This window comes from Lissotriton helveticus, chromosome 7 (assembly GCF_964261635.1).
Source record: "Lissotriton helveticus chromosome 7, aLisHel1.1, whole genome shotgun sequence".
Lineage (NCBI taxonomy): Eukaryota > Metazoa > Chordata > Amphibia > Caudata > Salamandridae > Lissotriton > Lissotriton helveticus.
In genome coordinates this window covers 695,606,705-695,625,312 of record NC_136068.1, presented here as the reverse complement: position 1 = coordinate 695,625,312, position 18,608 = coordinate 695,606,705, and the positions used below count along the sequence as shown (strand labels likewise).

At 44.9% G+C, this 18,608-nt stretch overlaps 1 protein-coding gene across 2 annotated transcripts in view; it reads right to left on the bottom strand.

Annotated features, from left to right (window-relative positions):
• LOC144766978 (uncharacterized) overlaps positions 1–18,470 on the bottom strand; it is a 353,584-nt gene extending 335,114 nt beyond the window's left edge. The window contains exon 1 of one of the 2 annotated variants that reach the window (XM_078650650.1): positions 17,365–18,470. In XM_078650650.1, the coding sequence (XP_078506776.1) occupies positions 17,365–18,190 (826 nt within the window). In that variant the 5' untranslated portion in view covers positions 18,191–18,470. The remainder of the gene's footprint in view (positions 1–17,364) is intronic. The other variant, XM_078650649.1, reaches the window with a different exon arrangement.
• Positions 18,471–18,608: the final 138 nt, after the last annotated feature.

Here is an 18,608-nt window from a genome sequence, read left to right as displayed (position 1 = left end):
ACTATCTGGAAGACATCGGGCTGGCGTGGCTTGGGGGCGCGCGGCGTAAGTTCCTAGCGCACTAACTTGAGGTTGATGAGATCACAGAAGACATTATGTCCATGAAATGAGGGAAGGCGCCGGGATCAGATGGTCTCCCCATAGACTTTTATAAAGCTTACGTGACTACTCTGGCGTCCATACTTAAAGCAGTGTTTTACGTGGCCCTGGAGGAAGCGCGCCATCCTGCCACAATGCGGGAGGCACAAATAATGTCCCTATTGAAGCCAGGTAAGACACCGTCACTGAGTGATTCATATCGTCCTCTCTTGCTACTCAACAGCGATACCAAAATCCTTGCCAAAGTTTTGGCGACGCGGCTTAACCTCCTTTTAGAAAAACTAGTCTTACCTGACCAAGGGGGATTTGTGCCCCACCGGGCTACAGCGCATAATTTGCGTACCCTCCTGGCGGTCCTACAAGACATTGGCCCAAAGAGTGCGGCAGTGGCTGTCTTTTTGGACGCCACCACAGCGTTCGACTCTGTCGAATGGGACTACCTGATGGGGGTGCTCCACCGCATGGGGATGCCCTACTCCTTTGTAAACTGGATTCAGTTATTGTATACCCAGCCGTGCGCCAGAGTCCTCCTTAATGGCTCCAGATCTGCAAACTTCCCGGTTAACAGAGGCACTAGACAGGGGTGCCCTCTCTCTCCGGTCTTATTCGCACTAGCGATAGAGCTCCTTGCCGCAAAACTGCGCCAGCACTATAACCATAGGAGCCTTATATACCCCTCCAGGCAGCTGCTCGTGTCGCTCTATGCAGATGACATCACGCTGTATGTGAACAAACCACAAGATAATCTAAACCCAGTGTTGAGGGAAATCACTAAGTTTGGCGCTGTGGCCGGAGTACAAATAAATTGGAATAAATCTGCGGTATTCCCCTTGACTGACCACACTACATCACACGCGTTGGAATACCCCCTGAAGTGGGAGACGGATGACTTTAAATATTTAGGCATTCACATCTCCAGGGAACGGGAAGCTCTCCTGCGACTTAATTATAAACAGGCCATGGATAAAATTACAGATAATTTCTCTGCATGGATTAAACTACCCCTATCAATGGCAGGGAGGATATCGCTAATTAAAATGAACATACTGCCGAAATTCTTATACTTATTTATAAACATCCCCTACTACCCCGGGGCCTTCTTCTTCCGCACGCTCAATGCACAGTTAGTGCGCCTTATTTGGGGGGGCAAGCAAGCACGGCTAAAATTAACTACACTTATGCTGCCGTACTGCGCAGGGGGGTTTGATGTCCCTAATTTCGAGCAATACTATTATAGCGCGCAGGCACACTTTGTGGTGTACTGGTTTCACCCGCCCCCGTATATGCCTCACCTTGCAGTTGAGGACGGCTACATGGCCCCTACCCCACCTTCTGAGTATGCGTTCTTGCCCGCTAAAGAGCGATGCGAAGATCCCTCCACTGTGGATTACACGGTTCGGGCTTGGAACTGGTTGGCAAAGGCGGAGGATATAAGCCTGATGTACTCCCCTAGAGTGCCTCTGAGCCACTGCCCTCCGCTACCTGTCACAAGTGAACTGATCTGCCAACGTATGCTGGAGAGACTAAAATTGAAAACATGGGGTGATCTATATGAGGGGGGGGGGAATTCCGCTCCAAAGAGCAGTTTTTTGGTGAGCATCCGCAATCCTTCATGGACGTGTTCCTCTAAACACGCCTGCGGTAGAGTGTTCGGGCTCAAACCCCAGATTTCCCGCATGAACCGGAGACGTTTACTTCTTTACACTTAATGTTTCAATCTGAAGCCCCTACACATGTCATCTCCATGTTGTACAAAAGGGTGCGCAGCGCGCCCCCCATTCATCTCTTTCGAGCTCGCCGGGAGTGGGATGCGGACTTAGATAGTCCCCTTTCGGATGATCAGTGGGAAGCGTCTTGCCTTCAAGCGGAAGCTATCTCCAGTAGCTGTAGGCTTCGTCTAGTACACTATAAATTTCTGCACCGTCTCTATCATACCCTCGCACGATTGTATAGGATTCACCTTAGGGATGATGATAGATGCGTACGATGTGGTCAAGGGGAGGCGGACTTCATGCATTTGGCATGGAGATGCCCCCAGGTAGCCTTATTCTGGGAGGAGGTATTTTCGGGATTAACTAGTATGGTGGCCATACCGCTAGCACCAACTCCCCAAAGTGCTCTTCTGGGCCTGACGAGAGACATACAAACGCCTCAGAAACAGTTCCTGGCCATAGGTATTCTCCTGGCAAGACGACAGGTAGCCTGCAGATGAGGAAGAGGAAGGGCCCTGAAGTTTAAAGAGTGGCTCCCTGACATGTCTACTTGGCAAGAATACTTACATGAGTATGCAGAACAACTGCCTGCGAGGTCGAGGCCACGGGATATATGGGGTCCCCTGACAACTTACTTACTGCAGCAGGTAAGCAGTGAGGGGGAGACTGAGGAAGGAACGCAAGAAGTATGATTGTGAATAGCTGAGAGATTAGACAGTGATGGGGGGGGGGCAGGTGGGAACGGGGAGGCAAATTGGATGGAGGTGAAGATGGATCTGCCGCGGATCTGTGTATAGATATTCGGGCTATGGAGCCAGAGACACTCACTCATTCTATGAATGGACACTTGTACTTTGAACTTTTATATGGCCGACCTGATGAACTCTTTCCTCTTTAGCGTGCTGGGGGGGGGGAGGGAGGGAGTTGGTTTTTGGATGGGGTGGGGTGGGAGTTAAGCATTGGAAGGAAGATTGCATTTGATACTCTTTTGTTGGATTCATTGTCTCTGCTGAGCAGTTTATTGTGTCTGAGAATGTAATGCATCATTCTTTTAGAAATAAAGGTTTTGGAACACTTAAAAAAAAAAAACTCTGATTTCCAGTTCTGATGAAACATTCGGGGATATTCCAATCCCTCTACCCCTGTTGCAGGGTCTCCCCAGGATCCCAAAAGGAATCCTCATCACTGGTCGTAGCAGGCTCTCTTGTCTCATGGCATGGAGGATTACTGGTACTGTTGGAAAGTCTCAGGCATTTCACGAGAGGCTGCTTAGTTGCTCGTCAAGGCCTGGGCACATAGCACGAATAAAAGATACCGCTCTGCTTAGCCTCGATGGTTGGGTAGGTGTCATCAATACCAACTGGATCCCTTGGTGCCAAACGTTGTCCACATTTCGAATTTTCTATCTGACTTAGCTCCTGATGGTTTTGGCTTGTAGGTCAATTAATACCTTTATATCGGAAAGTTTGGCTGGCCACTCACCGACAGACGGGCCCCCGGTTGGAGAGCATCCTTTGGTTTGTAAAGTCTGAGGGTTATTAGGTTGTCTTTTCCACCCAAAACCAGAGAATCTAAATTAAGAGATGCTAATAAGGTTCTATGTTTGTTCAGATCATGGCCTTCAAATACGTAACTGTCAAGAAAACAGATGATGGCATAGTCAGCCACCTTGTTGTGTTTGATTTCCTGTTGAAGAGTCCAGAATGTGAGAGCTCTGGAAGTAACAGGTGGAGTGGAGTTAATTATAACATTTCCAGGTGAACAAAATGTAATTCCAAAATTGTGTCAGACCCAGCATTTTCAGATGTTGTAAAAGTTATGTGTTGTTAGGGGGGCTTATGAGTCTAGGACAAAAAAACACGTACTCATTGCTCTCACTAAACCTCACAAAGCAGTTTTATCCCCCACCATTGCCAGGAGGGTCAGATGGACCATGCAAGAAGCTGGCATCAATATCTCCCATTTCAGTGCTCAATCTGTGAGAGGGCCATGGCCTCCTAAAAATTTAATTGGGATCTAGTTTGGAGGACATTCTCAATGCACCAGACAGGTCCTCAGATTCTACATTTAAAAGATTTAAATTCAAACCAGTCTCAAACCTGGCGGCGCTTGTGGTGGAAAAGCTTTAAACTAGTGTAATCCTTGCCTTCGGTCATGACTTAGAATGAAAAATTTCCTAGCTATTGTAATGAAAAGTTTCAATTCTATTAAGGACACGGAGGCAAGGATTAGCCAACCCTCTTCCAATTTCATTGGTATGCCCATCCAATATGATATAATGGTATAATAAGAATTTGTTCAGATAATGTACCTGTATTTTTATACATGTAATGAAATAGTTGTTGATGATTTTCTTGTCTTATTCGGAATGTCAAAGGTATTTTGATTTGCCGCATTATTTGATGATCCTTTGGGATAATACAGTTTTGGGAACAGAATCTTATGTGATTAGGTTTTCTTCTCAGGGACAGATTCAAATAAACAAGCGCGATCCTTGGGAAAGTTGGCTGTGATTGAAGTAAGAGGGGGCTAGAGCGTCTGCAGAGAACTTTGAGAGGAACTGCGGCATTTGGAATGGATAAACTGTTTTTGCTTTCTTTTCTCCAATGACTCATGGGAAATGAAGTGTAATGTTGAGATCTACATAATGTTTAATGGCAGCTGTGTATAGTAAACTGGAGAAAGTTAAAGCCTAATCCTCGCCTCTGTGTCCTTAAAAGAATTGAAACATCCACTCACACACCCATGCAAGCACCCACACACTCTCTCATACACCCACACAACCCCTTACATACCCATTCACAGATCCATACAAGTACGTACACATTTGCTCACTAACCCACACATCCATTCACACACCAACTTACTTAACCAAACAGCCACTCTGCCACCCATACAGCCACTTACACAGCCTCTCACTCACTGATACAGCCATTCAGACACCCACACACTCACCCATAGTCACTGACACACCAACTCACTCACCAGCATAGTCACTGCCAATCGCTCAATCACTCAACCACACAGCTACTCACATATCTACGTATATATCCATACAGCAAAGGTCTTCAAACTTTCTGATGCCGAGACCCCCCTGTCAAAAACTTTTAGACGTAAGGACCCCCTCCTGGCGAAAATTTCTAGAACTTGAGCCTCCTCATTATTGCTAACTATCGACAACCATAAACGCCTCCAATTCCCCCAGCAAATCATTTATACATTGGGAAAATAAATTAAACTGTGTTTAGCAAACCAAAGGTCAGTGGTTGGGGCGTGGTAAAAGGTGTATCATTTAAGAGGCACTGGCGTAGGGCGGCCCGCAAGTCTTATTGCAGCGCTGCCCTACGCCAATGTGAAAGGGCAGGAATGCACCTTATTTATGAAATTTCCCCCTATGTTGGCACACAAATTGCTGCCTAGCGCCAACATAGGCCGGATGGTTTTTGTGCAGGAAGGGGCACCTTCCTGCACAAAAACAATCCTGAGAGGACTTTTCCTCTTTCCATGTGTGCTGCAGAATGCAGCACACATGGAAAGAGGAAAAAACGAGGAGAAATTAAAGCATTTCCCCTCGTTACGCCTGCTGTAGTGAGGCATAAGGTTTGGCACTGCCTCAGGTTTACATGCTTTTGAAATTCTGGGGCAGCGTCAAAATCCATGGGTGTTGTGTGGGAACACCCACCGCAATGCCTATGGAATGCCTACTTGACATAGAGTAAGGCAACGCAGCGACTTGTGCTGTTTTGTCTTACTCCATATCTATGAGGCCATGCAAAGCCATGCAGGGTGACTTTGCCTGGCCTCATAGATATGATTTAGATGATTGTGCCGCCGAAGCTAAAAAAAAATGACGCTTCAGTGGCGCAAGGCTCTCATAAATCAGCCCTAATATATTTTGTTCATTTTTAGGTCTTCCACCATCAGGTAGCTACATACAAAATAAATGGGTAGCTTTAATGAAAAATACATTTAAAAAGTTGTTACTCAATAGTAAATGCACTCATTATGCAGTACATTATATAACCTCTATTATTTAATGCACTGCATAGGCCTGTGTGCAACCAGAGAGCCACATAATTAAAATTGGTTGGTGCAGTGGAAAATAGTGACTTGTGTATTTTTAGTGCTTTGAGGTCACAGCCTGTGACAGAAAGCACTGTGAATTTGTAAATCATTATTTTATACTTGCTTCCAAAATGTAGATTAGAGTAATATCAGAGGGTAAGTAATGCATTTTTTTGCATAACTGTCCCTTCAGCACCTTTTCAGGGGTACTAAGCAGTGTCTAAATATAGTTTTTGTTAAAAGCACTCACTTCACAGCCCAGTTGCTAACCACCACACAAAAAAACACATATTTGCAAGCAGGCAGGAACCGTGGCATGAAGGCTTAGTTTGAGGATTGTTTTACCTGTCTGTTGGGCCTCTTAGTTTTACAGCACATGACACTCAATTCATGTCAGCTGAAGCATTTTAACTAGCATGGTTGTATTTGTCCAAAAGGAAGAGCACGTTTTGCATTCCAGGCAGAAGTTAGGCCTGGGAATGCGCAACCCCCTTCCCAGGACTCCAGGCCCCCCTTGGGGGTCGCGCCCCACAGATTGAAGACCTCTGCCATACAGGCACTTGCACACCCATCCCGGCACTCAGACACTCACACACAAATACACACAGTCACACAGCCACTCACATAATATATTTTACAAATAATATCACTCATTAGCAGTACAGAAAGTAAACTATTTTAACTCTTGTAGTACCTTTGGTATATATGTTTAACACTCAAAAGCTTTTACAAAACACTTGCACTCACTGGGTGATGTCATCACTGAAGTCATCAGTGATTTCATCACTTACCATGTCATGAGTGATGTAATATGTTAGGTCATAAGCAGTGTATTGCAGGGGCGTAAGTTATAGTTAGCTCAGGTTACTATAACTTCTGAATTTCACTGGTTTGTACTAGTGAAATGTGAGCCTAACTATAACCACTCTGTAACCTTTGATTTTTTTCAGGGAATTTCTGAGTTTTTTTATACCATTTCCTAACTATAGCGTCCATGTAACCTTTGTTTTTTCAGTGAACACACACACACACACACAGAGTGACAAATGAATTATGCAAAAAAGAAGCAGAGAACTCTGGTAGTTCTCAAGTTTAGGTGGAAAGCAGCTCCTGTATAAAGTACTCTCAACACCAGCGACACTCTAGATCAGCTCGCCTCAAATGTCTGCTTTTCTATCAAAGTCTTTAATGTTACAGGGACGTTATAGGTAGGAAATGGAATTTTAAGAAACATAGAAATACACTGAAAAAAAACTAAGGTTACAGGGACGATATAGTTAGGCTCAGGTTCCACTAGTACAAAACCAGTGACATTCAGCAGCTATAGTTAACTGAGCTATCTAGAACTCGCACCACTGCAATGTACTGCTTATAACCTAACATATTACATCACTCATGACATGGGCAGTGACATCATTGATGACATCATCCAGTGACTGTGATTACTTTAAAAAAAATGTATGAGTGTTAAATATATATACCAAGGTGTATTGGTGAATCAGTGGGTGTATGAGTGCCTGTATGGATGAAACAGTGGGTACGTGACCAACTGTATAAGTGAATGATTATCAATGTCACAGACCATGTCATGAGTGATGTAATGGGGGAGGTCATAAGCAGTGCACTGCGAGGGTGCAAGTTATATTTAGCTCAGCTAACTATACGGCTGAATTTCACTGGTTTCGTACGAGTGGAACCTGCGCCTAACTATAACATCTCTATAACCTTTGTTTTTTCAGTCAATTTCAAAGGTTTATTTTAATCCATTTCCTAACTATAACTTCCATTTAACCTTTGCTTTTTTCAGCGAATTTCTTTGTTAAGTAGTAACAGCGTTTGCAGAGTGGTAGAGAAAGGGGGCAGGGTCTCTGACCAGCTCCTGCGTAGGCCCCAAGGTCCCTGAGAGTACAAGAGGACTTCATTCCCCAACCAGTAGTGAGCCAGAAGACGCATTTGCAAGGTGGTGGAGGAAGGAGGCGTAGCCTCGGAAGACCTATTAGCAATCCTGCTATGTGATACTTATTGGAGGTAATAAAGGGGTTATTCTCCCCCAAGAACCCTCAGCAGCCAAGAGTACTTCATGCACAACTAGTAGTGCACTAGGAGACGTGTTTGCAGAGTGGTAGAGAAAGGAGGAGGGACACGAAGACTTCTCCACAATCCCGCAGTGTGGGCCTTACTGAAGGTACCAGTAGTAGTCCTTTGGGGACAACAACTCCTCCTGTTACATTCAGTAAGTCCCAGCTAGCGCGATTTCTTAGAGGTCTTCAGTGGCCATGCCCCCTCCACTGTGTGATTTATCTCTGTGGAGGTGGTAGTCTCAAGGGCTGTGTTGCCCTCGCACTGTTTCTGGTTAAAACCCCGGGGAAGTGGCAGTCCCCGGGGCTGAGGGGGATCCTTGCTGCCCCCCTTGTAATATGTAAATTGAAAGCCCCCGGTGAGGTGGCGACCACCCGGGCTGCGGGGAAGTCCGCGCAGCCCCTACTTTGTTGATAGTTGCAGCCCTGGGGAGGGGGCAGTGCCAGTGGCTTGGGGGGGTCTAGAGCCCCTGATTTCTAAAACTATGAGCCCCGGGAGATGGTGGTCCCCGGGGAAGAGGGGGAGGCCCGTACCGCTTTTTTTTTATTTTTTAAGAAGCTCCAGGGTAGGTGGTCCCCGGGGCAATATTGAGCCCTAGGAGGGGTGGCCTTTAGACACCCTCCATTAAAAAAAATGCCCCGGGACCTGGCCCACCTGGGGCAGATAATGAACGAAGTGCTGGAGCCTGTGCTTCGTTTAAAAAAGAAAATGTGGCCATATCCGCCAATCCCACTCAAATGTTTTTTTTAAAAATGTTTTGGGCCCTAGGGTGTCCCAGTGGGACCACTCAAGAGGCCTTGGTGGTCAGGGTGTTTCTACCCTGGCCCCTTTAATTTTTTTTAATGTTTGTTATGGGTCTTGATTCAACCGAGTCCCAAGATGGCTGCCAACACTTCCGGGTTGAAGTGTTGGCAACCAATCAAATTTCAGTAGCATTTTAGCAGGTTTTTGGGCTACAAGATATCTATATTTTTCAATGTAAATATCTCTGCAACTACTGAGCGGATTTACACCAAATCACCAGAAGCAATCTTTCTGGAAGAACATCTAGCTTTCTGCCAAATTTGGTGTAATTCCGTTCAGCAGTTCGAGATGTAGTCACTTTCAAAAAAGGAAAATTCACCACAGACTTAACATGAACCAAAATGAGGACATATTTTCTGAGTTCTCAAATAGCAAGAAAGCACTTTTAAATAATTTGCTACCTTTGTTTTTTTTATATAGTTGATAACTTGATTATCTGTTACACTTGAAGGAGAGGATGTGGTGTTACGGCCAGAGCTGCTCACTTTGCAACTGGGGAACCAGGCCTGAGTTCCAGCAGCAGCTCAACATCCTGTGATTCTGGACAAATCACTCAAACTCCCCATGCTTAAAAACAAAATTAATGTGTCCTTGCGTAATGATGCTCATGTAATGCACTCCAATAGTTCTGGGTCAAGTCTGCGCTATATAATGCTGCAAAACAACAGAAAAGAAATAAGTGTTTTGCACACTTCTGACATTGGGCTATACTTTGGCTACATTTGTATGATTTATGTGGTATATTTATCCACTTTTTAGTCTAGTGGTCATCTTGGGAGACTTATCTGTTATGTAGCTCCCTAATTTCCTCATTTACTGCAGTATCCTCAGTAGAAAATGTTTTCAGCTTTCTAATTCCATTCTATCAAGATAGTGTTCAGATGTGCCACACTTTTGGCATAAATTCAGAATGTTAGCACTCTAGTTGCTCATTAGAACACTATAGTAAAGCTGGTGATCACTAGGGAGTTAACTGCCAATCTGCTGCTGGTTTTGAATGTGCATGTTTTAGTCTGCAAGTCAGAATGTTTTATTCAAATAGAAGAGGAAGATATTTGAGAACTTACTTAAAATGTGTTTCCATTTTTCTTTCTACAGTACTAGCCATAATTTCTACGACAAACTGAAACCCCTCATTTTGCTCCTTTCTAAATTAAATGTTTTCAGTTCCATCAGTTTGATTCAATCAACATGGCTTCAGGTGTGCCATACGTTTATCATAAGTAGGACTGTTAGCGCTCTAGTTGTTCTTTAGAACACTCTAGGAAGCTGCAGTAGAACACAACGGAATCAACTGAAAGGCTGCTCCTGTTGGAAGTACAGGATTTACTGAGAATGTCAGACTACATGTTTATATGGCTGAGAAAGAAAGTGTGAATTTACAGAAAATATGCTCTGCATTTTATCTTCTGGAGCACCTTCCATAAACTCTATGGGAAAATAATGAGAAAAAAGTTTTCTCTCAAACATGATTCATGAAATCCTGGCAGAAGGCGTTTCAAAATGTAAAATCACCTTAGAACACATCACTATTCTTAAAATGTGTATGGTGCCATCAACAAATGACATATTTTGCAACTAAAATTTGTTATTGCCTTTATACGTTCTCGTTTTTGTTACTCTCAAAACCTGCCATTCACTACAATGCATTTCAATGGGGTGATATCGTGTATATTGGTCCCAAGATGGCTGCCAACACTCACTGTTTGAATTGTTGACAGTCAATCAAATTTCAGTAGCTTTTCAATAGATGTTTGGGCTACCAGATATCTATTTTTTTAACTTAAATATCTTTGAAACTACTGAGCAGATTTACATCAAATCACAAAAAGCATGCTTTCTGGACCAACATCTAGCTTTCTGCCAAATTTGTTGTATTACGTTTATGGGTTCAGGCTGCAGTCGTGTTCAAAAAATGAAAAGTCCCCGTAGACTTAATATGGGAAAAAGGTGCTTTAGGATCCCCTTTTTTCTCGGCCCCTGGTTCATGGAGCACCCTGTGACTTTCAACACGGCAGCTGAACCAAAAAAGGACTGAACTTTTTTGAAAATGTAGTGAAGACTCGTCAAGTTAGGTGAAAATGTCAGTTAAAATGTAACTTTCGAAATTTGAAAAAACACTAACATTAACTAGTTATATTACACTCAAGTAACCACAACTTGCCCCCCACCATGCACAGTTCGGGTCAAGTTCGCACTATATAAACCTCTGCAAAAAAAATATATATATATATATGTAATTTCAGACGTAATCAGTAGTGTTATCAATGATGTCATATAATATATCATGAGTGATGTAATATGTGAGGTAAGTAGTGTGTGGCAAGGGTGTGAGTTATAGTTACCTATAACTGGTGAATTTCAGTGTCTTTTTGGGTTTAAAACATTATGTTTGAACTGATATTTTCACCTAACAGTAACGTAGCTTTAACATTTGTTCTTTGAGAGAATTTCAGTTTTTTTTTATAACAATATAAAGGAATGTAGTTTAAGTAAGTCGGACCTACTGGCTTTCTCAAAGGGTCGGAATACATTAAAAAAGGCTGGCCTATTGGCTTTAGCATACAGTCAGCACATTAACCTATATAAAGTGAGACCTCTTGACATCATTCAGAAAGCACCACAATAATTGATCAACAATTATAATTCAATGTGTTTCTAAGTACATACATAATAATGTTAATAACAATTACTGTCTTAAAAATATTCTAAGTAAATATTTTAAACAAAGTATTTTTATTGTGAATACCCCTACTTATTTTTTGAGTTTCCTTTTTGTTTTTTTACACTCTTGGGACCAGAAAATGTAGCCTTAGGACCATCAACAAGAGACACATACACTCCAGCTCAAGAATAGAGAGCTTTTAAAAAAACATGGTCACTTCTCCTGGAGTGATGTATTCAATGAGCCAGGAGACTTAGTACAGCTATTTTTTAAATGTTCCTAGGGAGCTGCTATACTGCCTTGCGCCCCCTCACATTTAAAGAAATGCTTTGTGGTGCCCCTCTCCCTTCTAGGGTCAACACGAAAATCGATATATATATATATATATATATATATAAATATTAAACGCAGGGCATTAACTCACTGCCAGGGGCAGTGAATATGAAATGAGCAGCTGTTTCGTGATTTCATAGTCCTGGACTGATTTTTTAGAAACAATGTTGGTATCTTTTCGGTGCCCCAGCCTCACCTGCGGCACCCTAAAATCTAATCCATACATTGGGTTCCCCCGGGGGAGGCCCAAAGGCCACGCGGTCCCACCGGCTCCCCAGCCAGCACCCATCCCAACCAGCATCCAAACTATGTTCCCTGTCCAGAAGAGTACAGGCAGGGAATTCAATTTATATTTCCTGCTTGTGCTGTCCCCGGCAGGGAACAAGACAGTGTCCCAGTGGTTGGGTCCCTGGGACATTAGCCCTTTTCGGGTCCAAGGGGATTGAGTCTCCGGAGCCATGCTATGGTTTGGGGCAGGGAGGCTCATGCCCCCCAGATTTCACAGGGACCCCAAGGGGTGTGGTCTCTGCAGCCTTTTACCTTGCTTCAGGTGGGGGAGATTTGCACATACCTCTGCCAAATTTAGTTAAATTGACCCCCAAATAATATGGTCTCCAGTGCCTTTTTTAAGGGTTCAGGAGTGCGGCTGAATGCCCCTCGCCAAAATAATGGCATCGCCCTAGGGTATGGCTGGAGGAGGGTGGTCTCCGGGGCCTTTTAATTTACCCAGGGAAAGGGTCCTAGCACCCTCCATAATAAAAAAAAATGTGCCTACCCATAGGCCCTGGCCCACCTCGGGGGGCTTTTGTTTGAAATGGGAGAAAATCCACAGTTTTTAAGGGCACTGAAGATCTGCAGGTCTACTGCTGTACCATTAATAGAAAATGTGTTTTGCCCCCCGCAACCAGGCAAGAGAGTCAGAGTATCCCTACACTGCATCACCCATATGTTCTATTTATTATGTTTTCATGACAAAGGACTAAGGGGCATATTTACAAGCCCCTTGCGCCACTTTTGCTTCACTCTTAACATGGAAAAAGTGACGAAAATTGGAGCATGGGGCTTTGCAATAAGTCCCTAATTCCTAAAATGGCTGCCGCAAAATCTTGGTTACTGTTGACAGCAGCCAAGCAGATTCAATCTTTTGATCTGTTGGCTCATAGAGTTAAATATACATATATTTTGTACCTCTATTTCTCAGAAACTACTGAATGGCTATACGCCAAATGACAAAAATGCCTGCTTTCTGGATAAAGATCTAGCTCTCTGCCAAATGTGATACAATTCTGTTTGTCACATGACAGCAAACATTATTAGCAAACCAAATAATCCATTTCAGCCAACATATCCACATTGGGTTTTTTTTGCACTTCTAAAGACAGTATAGGTGTTTTGCAAGGTATGAAAGACTGCATGCAATTATGCTTGCGGCAGGCGATGGTTGTGGTAATATCAGTAAAACATGCCCATCGCTCTATAAAACAGGTTTACAAACGCCTGTGAAGGCAACATTTTATTTGTGGAGTGTTTGTTCTCCCATGGGGACCTATTTTTCCATCCTTTGAGGCAGTTCACCCCCAGGGGAAAACAAACCATCCAGACCAAATAAATGATATGCCCCCAAGGGGGTCGACCGTAGGCCTAAAATCTGAAATGTATTTTCCTCTTTGGGAGGCACAATCCCTCCCGCTCCCAGTGAAAATCAAACACTGTCAAGATCATGAGGCGCCACCACCAGAACTTGTGCGCGCCCTTCAGGGGAAAATAAACATGTACAAAGTTCCATTATGCTCCCAAGTTGGACATCCGGACTTTATACCAATGGGCCAGTGGATGCCTACTCATGGATCGCAGCGCTTCCGCAATCTATAAGCAGGAATTTGTTTGAGAGCAGCTATGCAGGAACTCTCCCTTTCCCCTCCTTCATGTTTGGGGGCACTGATTTTGCCCTGAAAACGTAACCGGATGTGTGAGACAGCTCTCACCTGCTACTTCCAATGCTCCGGTGGGAGGCAATGACATCACAATGGCGTGGCAAGGGGTGGACGCTGAAGTGGAAGTGATTCTGATTCAGCCCTGCACTTGGAAATAAAAAAGGAACCTTCAAAAACAAAACTTCCTCAGCATTGACTGACTGTTGCACTGTGGGGTAGTACGTGTCGGCCAGTAGCTGATGCCAGCTTTAAGGGGGTTAATGACCAAAAAGTAGCTGAAAGGATACAAACACAAGGTGTTGAAAAATGGTGGTACCCTAGTTGTGCACAAGTTAGACATGTGCCCCATCTAATGATGGAACCCCCTATGGTCATAAATTGAAGGTGGATTAACTGAGGTCCATTCATCCAAGCCAGGAGTCGAAGGTATATGCATATGAGTGGATCTAAAAAAAAGGTTTGGTTGGACAGACACCCTCTCCTTGGCATCTCAGAGGCAGGATATTGAAGTAGTATTAAGCATATTGGACTAATCCACTGTCTGTCACCTTGTAGGCGTCCGGGAGACCAGATGACGAAGCATGACACCACTAGGGTGTGTGAGGGTAACTAAAAAAAAAGGAATTGCTTCCTTCCTCACCTTTTGGTGAAGTTAGACACCTATCCTCACACTGGATACTTCCCTTTTCGAGTTTAAGTACTCTTTTCTCTGACCACATGATGGTCTGTTGAAGTATTTTTTGTGGTTTCATGTTTTGACATGGGAGGTTATACTCCGACCTAGGATCCTCTAAACCCTACAGGCATTGGAAATAACCTTGGTTTTCTCCATAGCTTTATAGTGCACACATATGTGATGGATATACCACAATGCATTTGTTCCCTTACTTTTCATCACATTCTTCACCCTGATTACTACCATTTTGGCCTGGATTTTTGCTCCTTGCTTTAGGATGTTCTACTGGGCCTACTGCTGGATATTCTTGCGTAGCGCTTTCCTATTTGGAAGATAATCATTTCTATATTGAACTTCATCTTCAAGATTGCCAAGGAGCTTTTTTAAACATTTATATTTTTCCTCCTAGCTGGCACCCTCTTGCAGAGAAACTTGACATCTATCAATTGTACTATTAAGTTAACAGGACACCATGGCTACTCGTTGGAGTCGCCCACACCTTGGTCAATCAAGAGCAGGACCTGACAGACCTTTTTGGCATCCAGTCCTGACAGCATGTGGGTTGATTACTCTTTTACTCCAGGGGGAGTGCATGTCCATGGATTTCGCCTGCCACTACTGGATGAACCACTTGCAAACAAAGGTCCTTATTTAGAGTTTGGAAAACGGGATACTCCATCACAAATGGTGCCCCATCCGCTATATTACAAGTGCATTATATTCTATGGCAAGTCGCCCACACCTTGGTCAATCAAGAGCAGGACCTGACAGACCTTTTTGGCATCCAGTCCTGACAGCATGTGGGTTTATTACTCTTTTACTCCAGGGGGAGTGCATGTCCATGGATTTCGCCTGCCACTACTGGATGAACCACTTGCAAACAAAGGTCCTTATTTAGAGTTTGGAAAACGGGATACTCCATCACAAATGGTGCCCCATCCGCTATATTACAAGTGCATTATATTCTATGGCACTTGTAATACAGCAGAAGGGATATCAGATATATTTTGACGGAGCATCCCCTCTGCCAAACTTGAAATAAGGACCAAAGTCTGAAATAGGTCCGGACTACCAATTTGTCTATGACATGGTGTGAATTTTCCTTCAAATTTGAGTTTTTGGTAACACACCCTTGAGCTATAATTTGCCACAATTATTCATGCTGTGTATATTTATTTTTTCTTGGCTTTCACGCCAATTACTATGTTTGGGCCTTGGCTGTCTGTAACCAGTTCTGCTAAAATGCATTAATTACAGCTACATTTCTCTGCTGCTTTGCCTATCAGTATAGGCTCTAAATCTCATTAGCAGTGGCCTAGTTTCTCCAGCACTCGCGTATAGGTTACTCTTATTTATTTCCAAATTGATTCTTTGCTAAGAATTAATACAACGGCTAGCTGTCTCCTTAGCTTGTTGTTGGCTCCTTCCTGTTGTTCTTGGGTGGACACTACAGAGCAATTATACTGGCTGCCTGTAACCACTGCATGCTAAGGGCTGCTCTGCTGCGACTGGAGTCAAGCTATCTTGGCTGATGACGGCTGATAGCCAGAAACCGGTCCTAGGATGCTTGATTCCGGTCCAGGGAAGACATGGCTTGGCAGTTCGGGCTGGACTGTTCCCATGAGGCACAGGGTCAAGACTGATTTGCATATGGCCATGTCTGAACTGGGGTGGTGTGGAGTACCAAAAACGATGGATTTAGGCCCAGATCTCTGTACTGGGGTGAATGTATGACCCTGTGTCAGGTCGTTTTGTCCCTTGTCATATCGCGCCTGGATTTTTCTAACTCCCTCTACCATGCACTCCCACGTTTCCTTATACACCGTCTTCAGGTGGTCCAAAACCAGGCAGCCCGCCTCATATTTAAGATCCCTAAGTGGCAATCGGCAAGGCCCCTGCTTCGCAGGCTCCATTGGTTGCCAGTGAAGGAGAGAGCGGCCTTCAAGATGGGCTGCCTGGCATTCAAATCCCTTCACTGTCCTTGCCCTGCTTTTCTGAAATCCCGGATTACCCTGTATCAACCTGCCCGCTCCCTTCGTTCAGCTTCCCATCACTTGGTTGTCATCCCCAAATTTAAACTTCATAAATTTGGAGGCCGTCGTTTTGCTTTTCTTGCCCCCAGGTTTTGGAACTCCCTTCCTCTGACTATTAAATCCAGCAATTCCCTTCTTCAGTTCAGGAAACTCCTTAAGACTCTTCTGTTTACCCTTTCTGAATAAATTCTTTTCTGTTCATTCACATGTCTCGCCAGTCAGCGCCAAGAAACCTTCGGGTGTTAGTGCGCTTAAAAAGCCTCAATTAACATAACATAACATTGTTCTGCATTCTGTCCATCAACTGTTGTTTTTACTTCTGGTATCACCTTAAAGGTCACTGTCCATATTCATTACATGTGAAAGTACCCAGTTACACCTGCATCAGTCATATGAACCTATTTCTGATGCTGCATATAACTATTTCTATTGAGTTCTCTTTCCACCCTGGGTGCTCCCTTAAGAGCATGTCCTATGGCTGTGTTTCACCTGTGCAGGTCTGTGTCGGGTCTCGCTAAAGACAATGTATGTATGCATGCTTATCACACAGGAGATTTGTAGTAGCAATCAATTGCCCTATCCAGTGCATGCCATAGGCTGCTTCTCAGTAGCTTCTTAGTGGATTCTGTTCAGACCAAGTCAATACCTAAGAACAGTCAATTTAATTAAAAGTGCATGCGTTCCATTTCTTACTCCTCTTACCGTCCTTACACGACTCGGAATGACTTAGGACAAGTTAAGAGCACTGGTCATTCACGTACATCCCCAAAATGATTTTTACTGAAGCCATGCTGAAACCTACCAATCGCCAACCAAGCACTCCCCCCCCTATGTGTTCCACAACACACCTTCCCTAACATGGTTCAGAGCCTGAGGGACATGAATGAACGGTCAATTTACAATACACGTAAATAAAAGCGACATAAAAACCATGACACTGTTATCTATCGCACACTCTTCATACCATCTCTGTAGGAACCAGAACTCGAAGAGCAGCAGGGTATTGTAGTCGGCCTGTTCTCCACGGCCTCTCCAGGGGAGATCACCTCTTTGTACAGGTTTTCCTTTCCTTTGGGTTTTGAGAGTCCCTTGGCCGTCTTGGCAACTATGTTCTCCCGGTAATCAGTTTGCTTGCTCTCTCGAGTGGTCAGTTGGTCCTTGACGAGCCCACCTGGGATACCAAGATCCTCTCGAATCCCCTGAAACCTGTCGGGAATAGAGGCTTCCTGCAACTGCTCTGGCTTTGTTGTGTGCGCCGCTTTTGTCACACTACCAGGACGAGGGATAGCGTCAGTGTCGCGGGCATGCATGCGTTTCCTTTGAGTGTCCAGGAGGGAGCTGTCCCCGTCCTCTCCAGCACCATCCGCTTGGTCCCTCTGCCTCGACGTTAGTTTTGCATTTGCCCTCCGCTGAACAGGCTTCTCAGTAGGTAACGCTGTCTGGCGTTTCCGCAGGCTTTTGGCGTTGGGGTAGTTTCTGATATTTATGCGCTGGCAGGCCTCTTCGTGAGAGGTTGTCCCGCCTTTTTCACGTTCGTCGCAGTGGCCCCGCGGAAACCTCTTTTTCTTACTGCGCCCACTGTCGCTCACACCCCCGTGTTCAGCCGCCTCCCCGCCCACATCCTTCTGGGTCTCCCCACGACCCTTCTCGGCTCCGCCGTCCTGTCCGCACGCTTCCAGACGGCCCCTCGTCCTATTCGGGCCTCGGCCGCCGCCGCCATACTGCAAGACAGCCCCGCTGCGGTGCGCCCCGAAGTGACTGATATAAACGGCCTTAACCGTCGCCTTCATGGGCGTCGCCGAGGCAGCTCCAGCTCTGGATTCTCACTTCGGCGTCTTAAAGAAAGGTTTTGCCCCCCTCAGAGTTGCTGCTCCGGAGGAATGTGGGGTAAGTATCACTGGAGTGGAGGCAAAGCCCAAGACTCCTCCGCTGTTTCTTCGAGGCCCGGGGTCCTTTCACCCGCGTGCCCGTGCGCTTCAAGCCTGCGTGTCACGCTCCCCGGCTCTCCTCGCGGTTGTCTAAATTAGGCTATCTCGCAGGTGCGCATCACGCATGACCCAGGTGAGGATTCCTGTCTTCCACGGACTCCCAGTGAGAGCCCGAACCCCCGGGGGAGGCTATGGCAATTACCCTTACTTTTAGGGTGACCAACTGGCATGGGTGTAGTAAATTCAGGACGGGCAGTGAAAAAATGCAGGACAAAGGGTC